Source organism: Salmo salar, chromosome 05, assembly GCF_965601325.2.
Source record: "Salmo salar chromosome 05, fSalSal1, whole genome shotgun sequence".
Taxonomy (NCBI): Eukaryota; Metazoa; Chordata; class Actinopteri; order Salmoniformes; family Salmonidae; genus Salmo; species Salmo salar.
Genome location: NC_138295.1, coordinates 9,514,469 through 9,527,550, shown reverse-complemented (window position 1 = coordinate 9,527,550; position 13,082 = coordinate 9,514,469). Strand labels below are relative to the sequence as shown.

The window sequence follows — 13,082 nt, the reverse complement described above, 5'->3', positions numbered from 1 at the left end:
TCTACAATACTAAAGGCCATAGATGTGGTACCTCTACAGTACTAAAGGCCATAGATGTGTCACCTCTACAGTACTAAAGGCCAGACCATAGATGTGTCACCTCTACAGTACTAAAGGCCATAGATGTGGTACCTCTACAGTACTAAAGGCCAGACCATAGATGTGGTACCTCTACAGTACTAAAGACCATAGATGTGGTACCTCTACAGTACTAAAGGCCATAGATGTGGTACCTCTACAGTACTAAAGGCCATAGATGTGGTACCTCTACAGTACTAAAGGCCAGACCATAGATGTGGTACCTCTACAGTACTAAAGGCCAGATCATAGATGTGGTACCTCTACAGTACTAAAGGCCATAGATGTGGTACCTCTACAGTACTAAAGGCCATAGATGTGGTACCTCTACAGTACTAAAGACCAGACCATAGATGTGGTACCTCTACAGTACTAAAGGCCATAGATGTGGTACCTCTACAGTACTAAAGACCAGACCATAGATGTGCTACCTCTACAGTACTAAAGGCCATAGATGTGGTACCTCTACAGTACTAAAGGCCATAGATGTGTCACCTCTACAGTACTAAAGGCCATAGATGTGGTTCCTCTACAGTACTAAAGGCCATAGATGTGGTACCTCTACAGTACTAAAGGCCAGACCATAGATGTGGTACCTCTACAGTACTAAAGACCAGACCATAGATGTGGTACCTCTACAGTACTAAAGGCCATAGATGTGTCACCTCTACAGTACTAAAGTCCAGACCATAGATGTGGTACCTCTACAGTACTAAAGACCATAGATGTGGTACCTCTACAGTACTAAAGACCAGACCATAGATGTGGTACCTCTACAGTACTAAAGGCCAGACCATAGATGTGGTACCTCTACAGTACTAAAGGTCAGATCATCCGTGGAATCCCAAACACTTTCATTTTTTGGGGGTCAAAACCCTGTCTATTTATATATAGGTTAGTGAGCTCTAATCCCACATGAAAATATCGAGTAGTTGTTCATTGAGAACTGTGTGTGAACAGTGAAACTTTCCATAGCAGTAGCAGCTGCAGTGTCTCAGTTACCACTGGACCTATAGGCCCAGTGCACACTCCGGTTATACAACTGATCTGCAACACATTTGTAACAATGGTTGTGACACAGCTGATATTTTTTGTGATACAACAGAGAGTTTGTCTACCTAAAAACGTTTACACAACCATTGTGTGGTGTCTCCACAGTGCTTGTGTGATTATTTTAGTGCAGAAAAAAAACTCTGTTTTATCACAACCATTGTGCCAAATGTGTTGCAGATCAGTTGCACAACGTAAGTGTGTACAGGGCCATGTAATTCAGTTGGTTGTAATCAGAGTGACAAGCTGTCGGATGCAATGTCCAGTTTGCAATGCTTTCTACAGGATAAACAATATGTCATTGTCATTCTAACATTTATTCAACACAATCTGACTAAACACAGGGATAATCTGGAAGGGTCATTGTCGTTGGTAGGCCTAATTATTCATCTGAGAAAGAGGGCCTCGATGTACACTGGAACACTGGAAAGAGGGAGACCACATCCTTCCTTTTCGTTACTAGTCACTAGGATAGGACATTTTGACTCTCTCAAAGTGATGGTGGAAAGGAAAGATAAGATTATAGGGTCATGCAATTTTTAAAAGCAATCCTATAATCCTATGCTACAGTGCTGATCACTTTGAAGACGATGTGTATTATGGGCTAGACTACCAATTATCAAATGAACAGTAGACTAAGACGATCTAGTCCATAGTATGTGTGAACAGGGTTTTGAACGGAAGAGCCAATAACGGTTTATGCATGCTGTATACTTAAGTTTCACACCGACTCACAAAATACATTTTCTCCTTTGTGTAAGAGTTTATATGATACACTTGAACTGCACTGTTGGTTAAGGGCTTATAAGTAAGCATTTCACGGTAACGTCTACACTTGTTGTATTCAGCGCATGTGACTAATAAAGTTTGATTTGATATGTGAAACTCCATTATCCACCATGTATGAACAGTTATTAGGGTTTAAAATTCTAATATTTTGATTTTTGAAGTAGTCTTTTTGAAGTAGTCTACTGTAGACTAATAGACATTCTCTTCAAAGTGATCAGCAGTATAGAGTATGATTATAGGACTTGGTATTTGGAAAAGCATGCCCCAGCCCTAGAATAAACCGAGTGTGATTGTCAGGACATAAAGGGAAAAGCATGCCCCAGCCCTAGAATAAACAGAGTGTGATTGTCGGGACATAAAGGGAAAAGCATGCCCCAGCCCTAGAATAAACAGAGTGTGATTGTCGGGACATAAAGGGAAAAGCATGCCCCAGCCCTGGAATAAACAGTGTGATTGTCGGGACATAAAGGGAAAAGCATGCCCCAGCCCTAGAATAAACAGAGTGTGATTGTCGGGACATAAAGGGAAAAGCATGCCCCAGCCCTGGAATAAACAGTGTGATTGTCGGGACATAAAGGGAAAAGCATGCCCCAGCCCTAGAATAAACAGAGTGTGATTGTCGGGACATAAAGGGAAAAGCATGCCCCAGCCCTAGAATAAACCGAGTGTGATTGTCGGGACATAAAGGGAAAAGCATGCCCCAGCCCTGGAATAAACAGAGTGTGATTGTCAGGACATAAAGGGAAAAGCATGCCCCAGCCCTAGAATAAACAGAGTGTGATTGTCAGGACATAAAGGGAAAAGCATGCCCCAGCCCTAGAATAAACAGAGTGTGATTGTCGGGACATAAAGGGAAAAGCATGCCCCAGCCCTGGAATAAACAGTGTGATTGTCGGGACATAAAGGGAAAAGCATGCCCCAGCCCTAGAATAAACAGAGTGTGATTGTCGGGACATAAAGGGAAAAGCATGCCCCAGCCCTGGAATAAACAGTGTGATTGTCGGGACATAAAGGGAAAAGCATGCCCCAGCCCTAGAATAAACAGAGTGTGATTGTCGGGACATAAAGGGAAAAGCATGCCCCAGCCCTGGAATAAACAGTGTGATTGTCGGGACATAAAGGGAAAAGCATGCCCCAGCCCTAGAATAAACAGTGTGATTGTCGGGACATAAAGGGAAAAGCATGCCCCAGCCCTAGAATAAACCGAGTGTGATTGTCGGGACATAAAGGGAAAAGCATGCCCCAGCCCTGGAATAAACAGAGTGTGATTGTCAGGACATAAAGGGAAAAGCATGCCCCAGCCCTAGAATAAACAGAGTGTGATTGTCAGGACATAAAGGGAAAAGCATGCCCCAGCCCTAGAATAAACAGAGTGTGATTGTCGGGACATAAAGGGAAAAGCATGCCCCATCCCTAGAATAAACAGAGTGTGATTGTCGGGACATAAAGGGAAAAGCATGCCCCAGCCCTAGAATAAACAGAGTGTGATTGTCGGGACATAAAGGGAAAAGCATGCCCCAGCCCTAGAATAAACAGAGTGTGATTGTCAAGGCATTAAGGTCTTGGATATAATAAACCCTCATAAAGCTGAGGCACGGGACGCAGGGCAACAGGGTAGGTAGACCAGACATCAGGAGGGTAGGAGGACCAGACATCAGGAGGGTAGGAGGACCAGACATCAGGAAGACCAGACATTAGCGGGGTAGGTAGAACAGACATCAGCAGTGTAGGAGGACCAGACATCAGCAGGGTAGGAGGACCAGACATCAGGAGGGTAGGAGGACCAGACATCAGCAGGGTAGGAGGACCAGATATCAGCAGGGTAGGAGGACCATACATCAGCAGGGTAAGAGGACCATACATCAGGAGGGTAGCTGTCCACCCTGCTGGCCAACAGATAACATTCTCAACAACATTGCGTCCCAAATGGCACCCTATTCCCTAAATAGTGCACTACTTTTGACCAGGGGCTATTGGGGAATAGGGTGCCATTTGGGACGCACCCATTGTCCTCTGAGACTGAGTGAGAACTCTCTGGAAGGGTAACACAGTGCTTTATATTTCCCTGTAGCCACAACAGAGGACAGTAACATACTGTACACAGTGCTTTATATTTCCCTGTAGCCACAACAGAGGACAGTAACATACTGTACACAGTGCTTTATATTTCCCTGTAGCCACAACAGAGGACATTAACATACTGTACACAGTGCTTTATATTTCCCTGTAGCCACAACAGAGGACAGTAACATACTGTACACAGTGCTTTATATTTCCCTGTAGCCACAACAGAGGACAGTAGGATACTGTACACAGTGCTTTATATTTCCCTGTAGCCACAACAGAGGACAGTAACATACTGTACACAGTGCTTTGTATCTCCCTGTAGCCACAACAGAGGACAGTAACATACTGTACACAGTGCTTTATATTTCCCTGTAGCCACAACAGAGGACAGTAGGATACTGTACACAGTGCTTTATATTTCCTGTAGCCACAACAGAGGATAGTAACATACTGTACACAGTGCCTTATATCTCCGGTACATACAGGAAGTTTATAGACATGAGGGGAGGGTACATACAGTAAAGAGAATATACATGCAGGGCTGACAGGAAATCATAAACCTGTTAAATGTCTAAGAATACACAACACTAACAAACAGTTTGCAGAAGCAAACAGAAGGTGTCAAATCTTGCTTTCTATTTCCTATCTGAGTTATAAGGTGAAACACTACTTCAGTCCAAACAGGAATCATTAGTATTATTACTGTCATCAGTTGCTAGCTATACAAGACAGACTGGGCTTCTTAACTGAGACATCTACTCTGAGACATGTTTTGAGAAAGAGAGGAACAGAGAGAGTGAGAGAAGTACAGAGATAGCGAGATAGAGTGTGGGGTGGGGTGGAGAAAGGGAGAGAGAAAGAGGGATGCAGAGAGAGAGAGACTCAGTCTGTCTCCCTCAACATCAGACACAATACATCACCTCCACTTGCCATGTCCCACCTCAGAAATGTAACACCAACACCAGCAATCTATCCACCGCTGCATTTACATAACAACCTTTATCTTCCAGCACCAGGTAGAGGTGATTGAGAGACACACTGTTTTACAGTTCAATAACAGGCCTGTAAAATCTGATTGTTAGCTAGGGGGGTAAATGATTGTACTCTACTGTATCTTGGCCCTGGATCAATCTGCAGCAGGAGGGTTGAGAGCAGAGAGAGTAGAGAACACACTTTCAGGCTATATGACAGGGTGTTCCAGGGTTCCCCAGCTAGCTCCAGTCCTGGAGGAGAGTTACTGGGGTGTGCAGGCGTTTGTTCCTGCCCATCACTAACACAGCTATCACATAATCAACTGATCATGATCTTCAGTCTAGATCTTTAGTTGAATCAGATGTGTGATTTCGGCGCTGTAACCAAAGCCTACACAGCCAGTATCTCTCCAGGACCACTTAGAGCTACAGCAAGCCCTGTTGAGATAGCCTGGCTGAGGCCTAAAGGAGTGAGTGGATATAACAAGCCCTGTTGATATAGCCTGGCTGAGGCCTAAAGGAGTGAGTGGATATAACAAGCCCTGTTGAGATAGCCTGGCTGAGGCCTAAAGGAGTGAGTGGATATAACAAGCCCTGTTGATATAGCCTGGCTGAGGCCTAAAGGAGTGAGTGGATATAACAAGCCCTGTTGAGATAGCCTGGCTGAGGCCTAAAGGAGTGAGTGGATATAACAAGCCCTACTGAGATTAGCCGGGCTGAGGCCTAAAGGAGTGAGTGGATATAACAAGCCCTACTGAGATTAGCCGGGCTGAGAGAAGGACACTACAGAGCACCTGGACATCTGTTAGTGTAAAGTGAATTGAAGTACACCTTGGACAATCAGGAATGAGGAGAATGTTGTCAATTTGAGAAGAAGAGTAATCTGGACTCTGGACTGAGCAGCATTGTACTAGGAGGACAGTGTATCCATCTGCAGACCAGCTGGTCGACACATCAGACAGATTAGTACTAAGATATCCATAACATCCCCCCTCCATTCATTTTAATTGAACCTTTATTTAACTAGGCAAGTCAGTTAAGAACAAATTCTTATTTACAATGACAGCCTACCCCGGCCAAACCCTAACAACGCTGGGCCAGTTGTGCGTCGCCCTATGGGACTCCCAATCACGTCCGGTTGTGATACAGCCTGGAATCGAACCAGGGTCTGTAGTGACGCCTCTAGCACGGAGATGCAGTGCCTTAGACCGCTGTGCCACTCGGGAGCCCAAACTTGCACCACAATGTTAAAGTAAGTAATCAAATTACAGTACTTCACATCATTTGCATGGCATCTTTTCAAGAAACTACCAAAGAAGTTGGTAGACTGAAGCCAGGAATAAGTCTCAATGTGATGTTATCAACATTTAACCACTAGTTCCATCCTGTGTCCATCCTGTGCAACTGCAGAAGTTCAATCACAATACAGTCATGCATTTCAGAAAACAACGACTTACCAACACATGGGATATTCTTTTATTTTAAAAAGGGTTTTACAGTGAAATATTGGCCAGCAATGCTGATTTGTTATAGTAAGCATGTTATTTCGAAATAATCAAGGTACAATTTTTCATGTTGATTCCTAAAAACTTTGATACTTGATTACCATTTCATTTGAATTTTGATTTAAAAACACTTTAACTGGTTATAGAATAGGATTAGGCTATTGGTATTATAAGGAGGTTGATTGATTGCCTGTATTAATCCCATTTCCCTTTCAAACATCACACAGTCGCACTTGATTCGTAGACCTCAATTCCAGCAGGTCTACTTAGGCACTTTGAATATGTCAACAATAAAACACCTTCAGAAAAAAACTGATCAATACACAAATCAACAGGAAGAACAACATATTCCCTGGGGTTCTAAAAATCACAAGTCACCACTAGCAACAGGAAGTAGCATTACGATCCATAGAACCAAAAACGAATGACACAGTAAGAGTCAGCCAGAAATGACTATGGCACAATAAAAACTCCTAGTCATGTGACCAGCACCTTACCTAGGGTAGAAGCCAATGAGCAATAGAAGCATACCCACGGCCATTCACCCTTGACAAGGAATCTACTAAAATTCATTCTGTATAAAAAAAGACAGTGTAAAACATTCTGAAAAAGAATCAAAACAGGTTCATAGCAGTACAGTAGGAAGCCAGTACGTAGCCATGCAAATCACTGTTTGACCTGAAAATTCGACTGAATCGTGTCCTAAACTACAGTAGCAGCTCAGTTACTGCTTGTTTGGTACAGGGCCAGTATCCGCAAAGTATCTCAGAGTGCTGATCTAGGATCAGGTCCACCCTCCTATTCATTACGATTGTAAAGGTAAAACTGATCAGTACTCCTACTCCGAGAGACTTTGTCTATACAGGCCCCGTTCTCATTTGGCAGTTTGATGAGATGAGAAGAGATAAGAGCAGAAGTTCCCTTCAGAATAAAGAAGGCAAAAGGTTCAGTACTGCAGCTCACTGAATGGCACATTATGTTCCCTGTATCCACCATTTAATTAGAGTGGAAAGAGAAGGTGATTTATTCATTGTTTAGTTATTAGAGTGGAAAGAGAAGGTGTTTTATCCATTGTTTAGTTATTAGAGTGGACAGCAAAGGTGATTTTGAGGCAGCCCAGTTCTTTTCCCATAGCTCCCAGCTCTCCCTGTACTCTGTAGTGTCCGTTGGTCAGCCAATAGGGCAGCTCAATGTCAGGGAGGTAGAAGTCTGACTCTGGTAGCGTGTACATCCCCTTAGAACAGACAGGAAATAGAGGTTTTAACCAATACACTTTCACTATGTCCCGAATGGCATCCTATTCCCTAGATAGTGCACTACTTATGACCAAGGCCCATAGGGCTCTTTTCAAGGGTAGTGCACCTTGGTCAAAGTACTGTATATTTAGGGATAGGGTGTTATTTGGGACACAGCCTTTGAGTGAAGCATGTTTTACTGTATAGAAAAGGTATGCACCCTTAGGAGACAGAAAATAGGTCATTTGAGCCCAATAGACATGAATTGAGTAAACAGAAAAAATTATCTTTGAGAAAAACAGAACGAGTACTGAGCAACAGAATGTTAAGTGCACATGTTCAAAACATTCAGAGAACGTTTTTTTTTTTACACTTTGTTGTTTGGCTAGCTGCTGTTCAACAAACATCACTCTGTTACCAATCATTCAGTGCTATCAACGGACATTCACTACATTGCACTGAACAGAATATGAAAGAGGGAAGTAGCCATTAACCACTGGAGGAACAGGTTCTTTCTAGGGGGTGGGTTCAAAAGGCAACAAACGGAAGAAAATGGACAGACAGGCTAATAGAGGGACTAACAGGACTTGTCCAATAAGAAACGGCCATGATCATTTGTCATTGCAAAACAGTTTCAAATGATTGTGCCCTAATGAACACGACCATAAACTATAGACTCACAGCTTTAAAGGGACAGTGGCAGGGGATGAACTACAGTATAGTCTCACAGCTTTAAAGGGACAGTGGCAGGGGATGAACTACAGTATAGACTCACAGCTTTAAAGGGACAGTGGCAGGGGATGAACTACAGTATAGTCTCACAGCTTTAAAGGGACAGTGGCAGGGGATGAACTACAGTATAGACTCACAGCTTTAAAGGGACAGTGGCAGGGGATGAACTACAGTATAGACTCACAGCTTTAAAGGGACAGTGGCAGGGGATGAACTACAGTATAGACTCACAGCTTTAAAGGGACAGTGGCAGGGGATGAACTACAGTATAGACTCACAGCTTTAAAGGGACAGTGGCAGGGGATGAACTACAGTATAGACTCACAGCTTTAAAGGGACAGTGGCAGGGGATGAACTACAGTATAGACTCACAGCTTTAAAGGGACAGTGGCAGGGGATGAACTACAGTATAGACTCACAGCTTTAAAGGGACAGTGGCAGGGGATGAACTACAGTATAGACTCACAGCTTTAAAGGGACAGTGGCAGGGGATGAACTACAGTATAGACTCACAGCTTTAAAGGGACAGTGGCAGGGGATGAACTACAGTATAGACTCAGCTTTAAAGGGACAGTGGCAGGGGATGAACTACAGTATAGACTCACAGCTTTAAAGGGACAGTGGCAGGGGATGAACTACAGTATAGACTCACAGCTTTAAAGGGACAGTGGCAGGGGATGAACTACAGTATAGACTCACAGCTTTAAAGGGACAGTGGCAGGGGATGAACTACAGTATAGACTCACAGCTTTAAAGGGACAGTGGCAGGGGATGAACTACAGTATAGACTCACAGCTTTAAAGGGACAGTGGCAGGGGATGCCGTAGGTGTGTAGAGGTTCAGGACAGTCCTGTCCTGGCGGTATCAGCTGGTTGAGCAGGTCACAGCCGTCTGCATAGTGGCAGCTCCCGATCTCTTCCACACACGGCACCTTGACCCAGAACCCTGCCACCTCCTTCTCCAGTGTCACGTTCACCTAAGAGAGAAATACAGTACCAGTCAAAAGTTTAGACACACCTACTCATTCAAGGGAATAGAATAATAGTGAAGACATCACAACTATGAAATAAAACATATGGAGTCATCGAGTAACCAAAAAAGTGTTAAACAAATCAAAATATATTTTATATTTGAGATTCTTCCAAGTAGCCTCCCTTTGCCTTGATGACAGCTTTGCATACTTTTGGCATTCTCTCAACCAGCTTCATGAGGTAGTCACCTGGAATGCATTTCAATTAACAGGTGTGCCTTGTTAAAAGTTAATTTGTGGAATGTCTTTCCATCTTAATGCATTTGAGCCAATCAGTTGTGTTGTGACAAGGTTGGGGTGGTATACAGAAGATAGGCCTATTTGGTAAAAGACCAAGTCCATATAATGTCAAGAACAGCTCAAATAAGCAAAGAGAAATGACAGTCCATCATTACTTAAGACATGAAGATCAGTCAATATGGAACATCTCAAGAACTTTGAATGCTTCATCAAGTGCAGTCGCAAAAACCATCAAGCGCTATGATGAAACTGGCTCTCATGAGGATCGCCACAGGAAAGGAAGACCCAGAGTTACCTCTGCTGCAGAGGATAAGCTCATTAGTTACCAGCCTCAGAAATCAGCAATTAACTGCACCTCAGATTGCAGCCAGAGGAGATGGCGTGAATCAGGCCTTCATGGTTGAATTGCTGCAAAGAAACTACTACTAAAGGACACCAATAAGAAGAGACTTGATGGGTCAAGAAACACGAGCAATCGACATTAGACCAGTGGAAATCTGTCCTTTCGTCTGATGAGTCCAAATGTGAATTTTTTGGCTCCAACCGCCGTGGCTTTGTGAGACGCAGAGTAGGTGTGTGGTTCCCACTGTGAAGCATGGAGGTGTGATGGTGTGGGGGTGCTTTGCTGGTGACACTGTCAGTGATTTATTTAGAATTCAAGGCACACTTAACCAGCATTCTGCAGCGATACGCCATCCCATCTGGTTTGTGCTTAGTGGGACTATAATTTGTTTTTCAACAGGGCAATGACCCAAAACACACTTCCAGGCTGTGTAAGGGCTATTTGATCAAGAAGGAGAGTGATGGAGTACTGCATCAGATGACTTGGCCTCCACAATCACCTGACCTCAACCCAATTCAGGTGGTTTGGGATGAGCTAGACCTTAGGATGAAGGAAAAGCAGCTAACAAGTACTCAGCATATGTGGGAACTCCAAGACTGTTGGAAAAGCTTTCCAGGTGACTACCACATGAAGCTGGTTGAGAGAATTCCAAGAGTGTGCAAAGCTCTCATCCAGGCAAAGGGTGGCTACTTTGAAGAATCTCAAATATATTTTGATTTGTTTAACACTTTTTTTGGTTACTAAATGATTCCATGTGTTATTTCATAGTTTTGATGTCTTCACTATTATTCTACAATGTAGAAATAGTAAAAAAATAAAGAAAAACCCTTGAATGAGTCAGCGTGTCCAAACTTTTGACTGTTAGCAGGACCAGTTAACTGGGATGTCTGGATCAACACAGTAGGCTACAGTAACAGTACGCCTATCCACAAGGTAGACCATCACAATGTTACGTTTACCTATGGACAAAAATGCTGTTATAACCTGGGTGGTTCGAGCCCTAAATGCTGATTGGCTGACAGCCGTGGTATATCAGACCATATACCACGTTAACTGGGATGTTATGAAAAACGAAGTATATGTCAATAAAACTATTTTACAGACGTACCGCCAGGCTTGGTCAAGTTACCTAAGAGGAGAAAATAGGATCAGTACGGGGTGTTTTAAAACACGAATGTCAGGCAATTCTTGACTTGGACATTGCACCCAAGTTGTTTACAGCAAAGCAGAAACTGTTCTATTCCTCCCTTGCAATGATGTCACCGATGTTAGAGAGAAATATGGGTAGGAAAGATAGGAAGAATCTGACACTGATCTACGTGATTGATTTCCTGGAAGAACAGTCAAGTCAGTCAGTCTTCTCTGCATTGCATCAACTAAACCAATACAAGTCGGGAACAACAGAATGTCCAGTACGTGAAATCTGTCTGTTGCAAAAACTTTCGAAACGCAACAATATTACATTAGTGCATTCTTGATCAGAACATTACCATCACCACTGCCAATGCCATCCCTTCTCTTGTGAACTATAGCCTAGTCTGCTAAATGACTTTTATTTTTATAAATATGTACTGTATAGCCGCAGGAAGTAGTTTGGGGGTGGGGTGTTCTTAATTATATAACTATCTTTTTTGTCCAGCACTACAGATGTCTATATGTCAGCTTATACAGGACTAGTAAAGGCCCAGTGCACTGCACTTGTAAAAAAAAAAAAGAAAAGATAAAAAAAATCGAAAAACATTGATATATTTGTTCAAATATTTTTTGGTTATTATTCTGATTTTTCAGGGGGTTCTGCAGCACACTCACTTCCTGTGGATATGTATATACATATTAAAGACAGCCAATACCTTATGCCTAGCTAGAAAACTAATGGTTGGTTAATTACAAAAACTTTAACAAACCTTAACAAATAAGTATACTTTATAAGTAATCAAATAGCAATTCAATATCTCATTTTAGCATTTGAGGAGGAGACTCTTGGTGCATGCTTAGTACTCACAGCGAGGGGAGCGGCCAGCTCGACCGTCGTTTTCCCGGACGCACTGGCCTTTAGGTCCCCTGGAACTGTGATGGGGTCCGGGGACACGGTTAGGGTCTTCAGAACCGCTGGGTCGTCTGGCTTACCACAGTTCTCCCATGAGAACCCAAAGATCTGTGCAAGAATATTGAATAGTCTATGTTACTGTACTAAACATAATGAATTGATAAGAGTAGGTTAATGAACAACATTTGAATAAAAGTAAAGATACTTCACTCACCTTCGCAGAATATGCTGTGCGCGTTTTCTCGAAAGCCAAAGCGCAATTCACCTGTATTACAATGCATAGCATTATCACATTAACAATACAATTTTTCATTGTGCTCAACTAATCTACAACTGAACTAGAAGTAATTACGGTTAATTCAAGATAACAACAGAAAGCGCATAAAGTAACACCGTGCACAGCTAAAACGAATCGAGAATGACTGCGTTACCGAGCGGTAAATAGCCTCACTTCCGTGTTTATCAAATCACTCCCGAGGCTCGTGACAGACTTCGCGAGGAGCAGATATTGAGATTTTCCTATTTGTGTTTGCGCCTCCTTTATAGAAATAAAGGAGATTAAAGACCAATTTCCTATAGAAATAAAGGAGGCTCAAATGCAAATGATAAAATCTCAATATCTATCTCCTCCTTCTCAAACCCCATTGGAGGAGAAGGTCAAATTGGGCGGAACCTCTGGCTCTCTCATCCAATGGAGTTTGAGAAGGAAGCGAGGAGAGAGAAAAGAGGACGCGAGGAGTATGCGAGGAGTATGCAAGTGAGATCTTCCCACAGTCAGAAGCATACTTACCTGATGTATTAGTTTTGGTAATCAATTTAATCACTCACTTGATACCTACAATCAGGAAATTGGTCTTTAATTTTTAGATTAACAAATTGTGATACAGGCTTTTGTGAACAAATCTAGTCCATAGCCTGTCCCCAATATAGAGAAAATGCAGTGGTTGCCAGATTTTGTGATACCTTCAGCAAGTAGACACACATATCAGCAAAAA

General features: G+C 42.8%; 1 protein-coding gene across 1 annotated transcript; it reads right to left on the bottom strand.

Moving 5' to 3' along the window:
• Nucleotides 1–6,417: 6,417 nt before the first annotated feature.
• On the bottom strand, nt 6,418–12,530 carry sap3 (Ganglioside GM2 activator). The gene is given in 4 exon segments (NM_001140356.1): nt 6,418–7,694; nt 9,221–9,403; nt 12,043–12,195; nt 12,302–12,530. Coding segments are annotated over 4 exon segments (594 nt in total). The 5' UTR covers nt 12,401–12,530; the 3' UTR covers nt 6,418–7,535.
• Between the last annotated feature and the right edge of the window lie 552 nt (nt 12,531–13,082).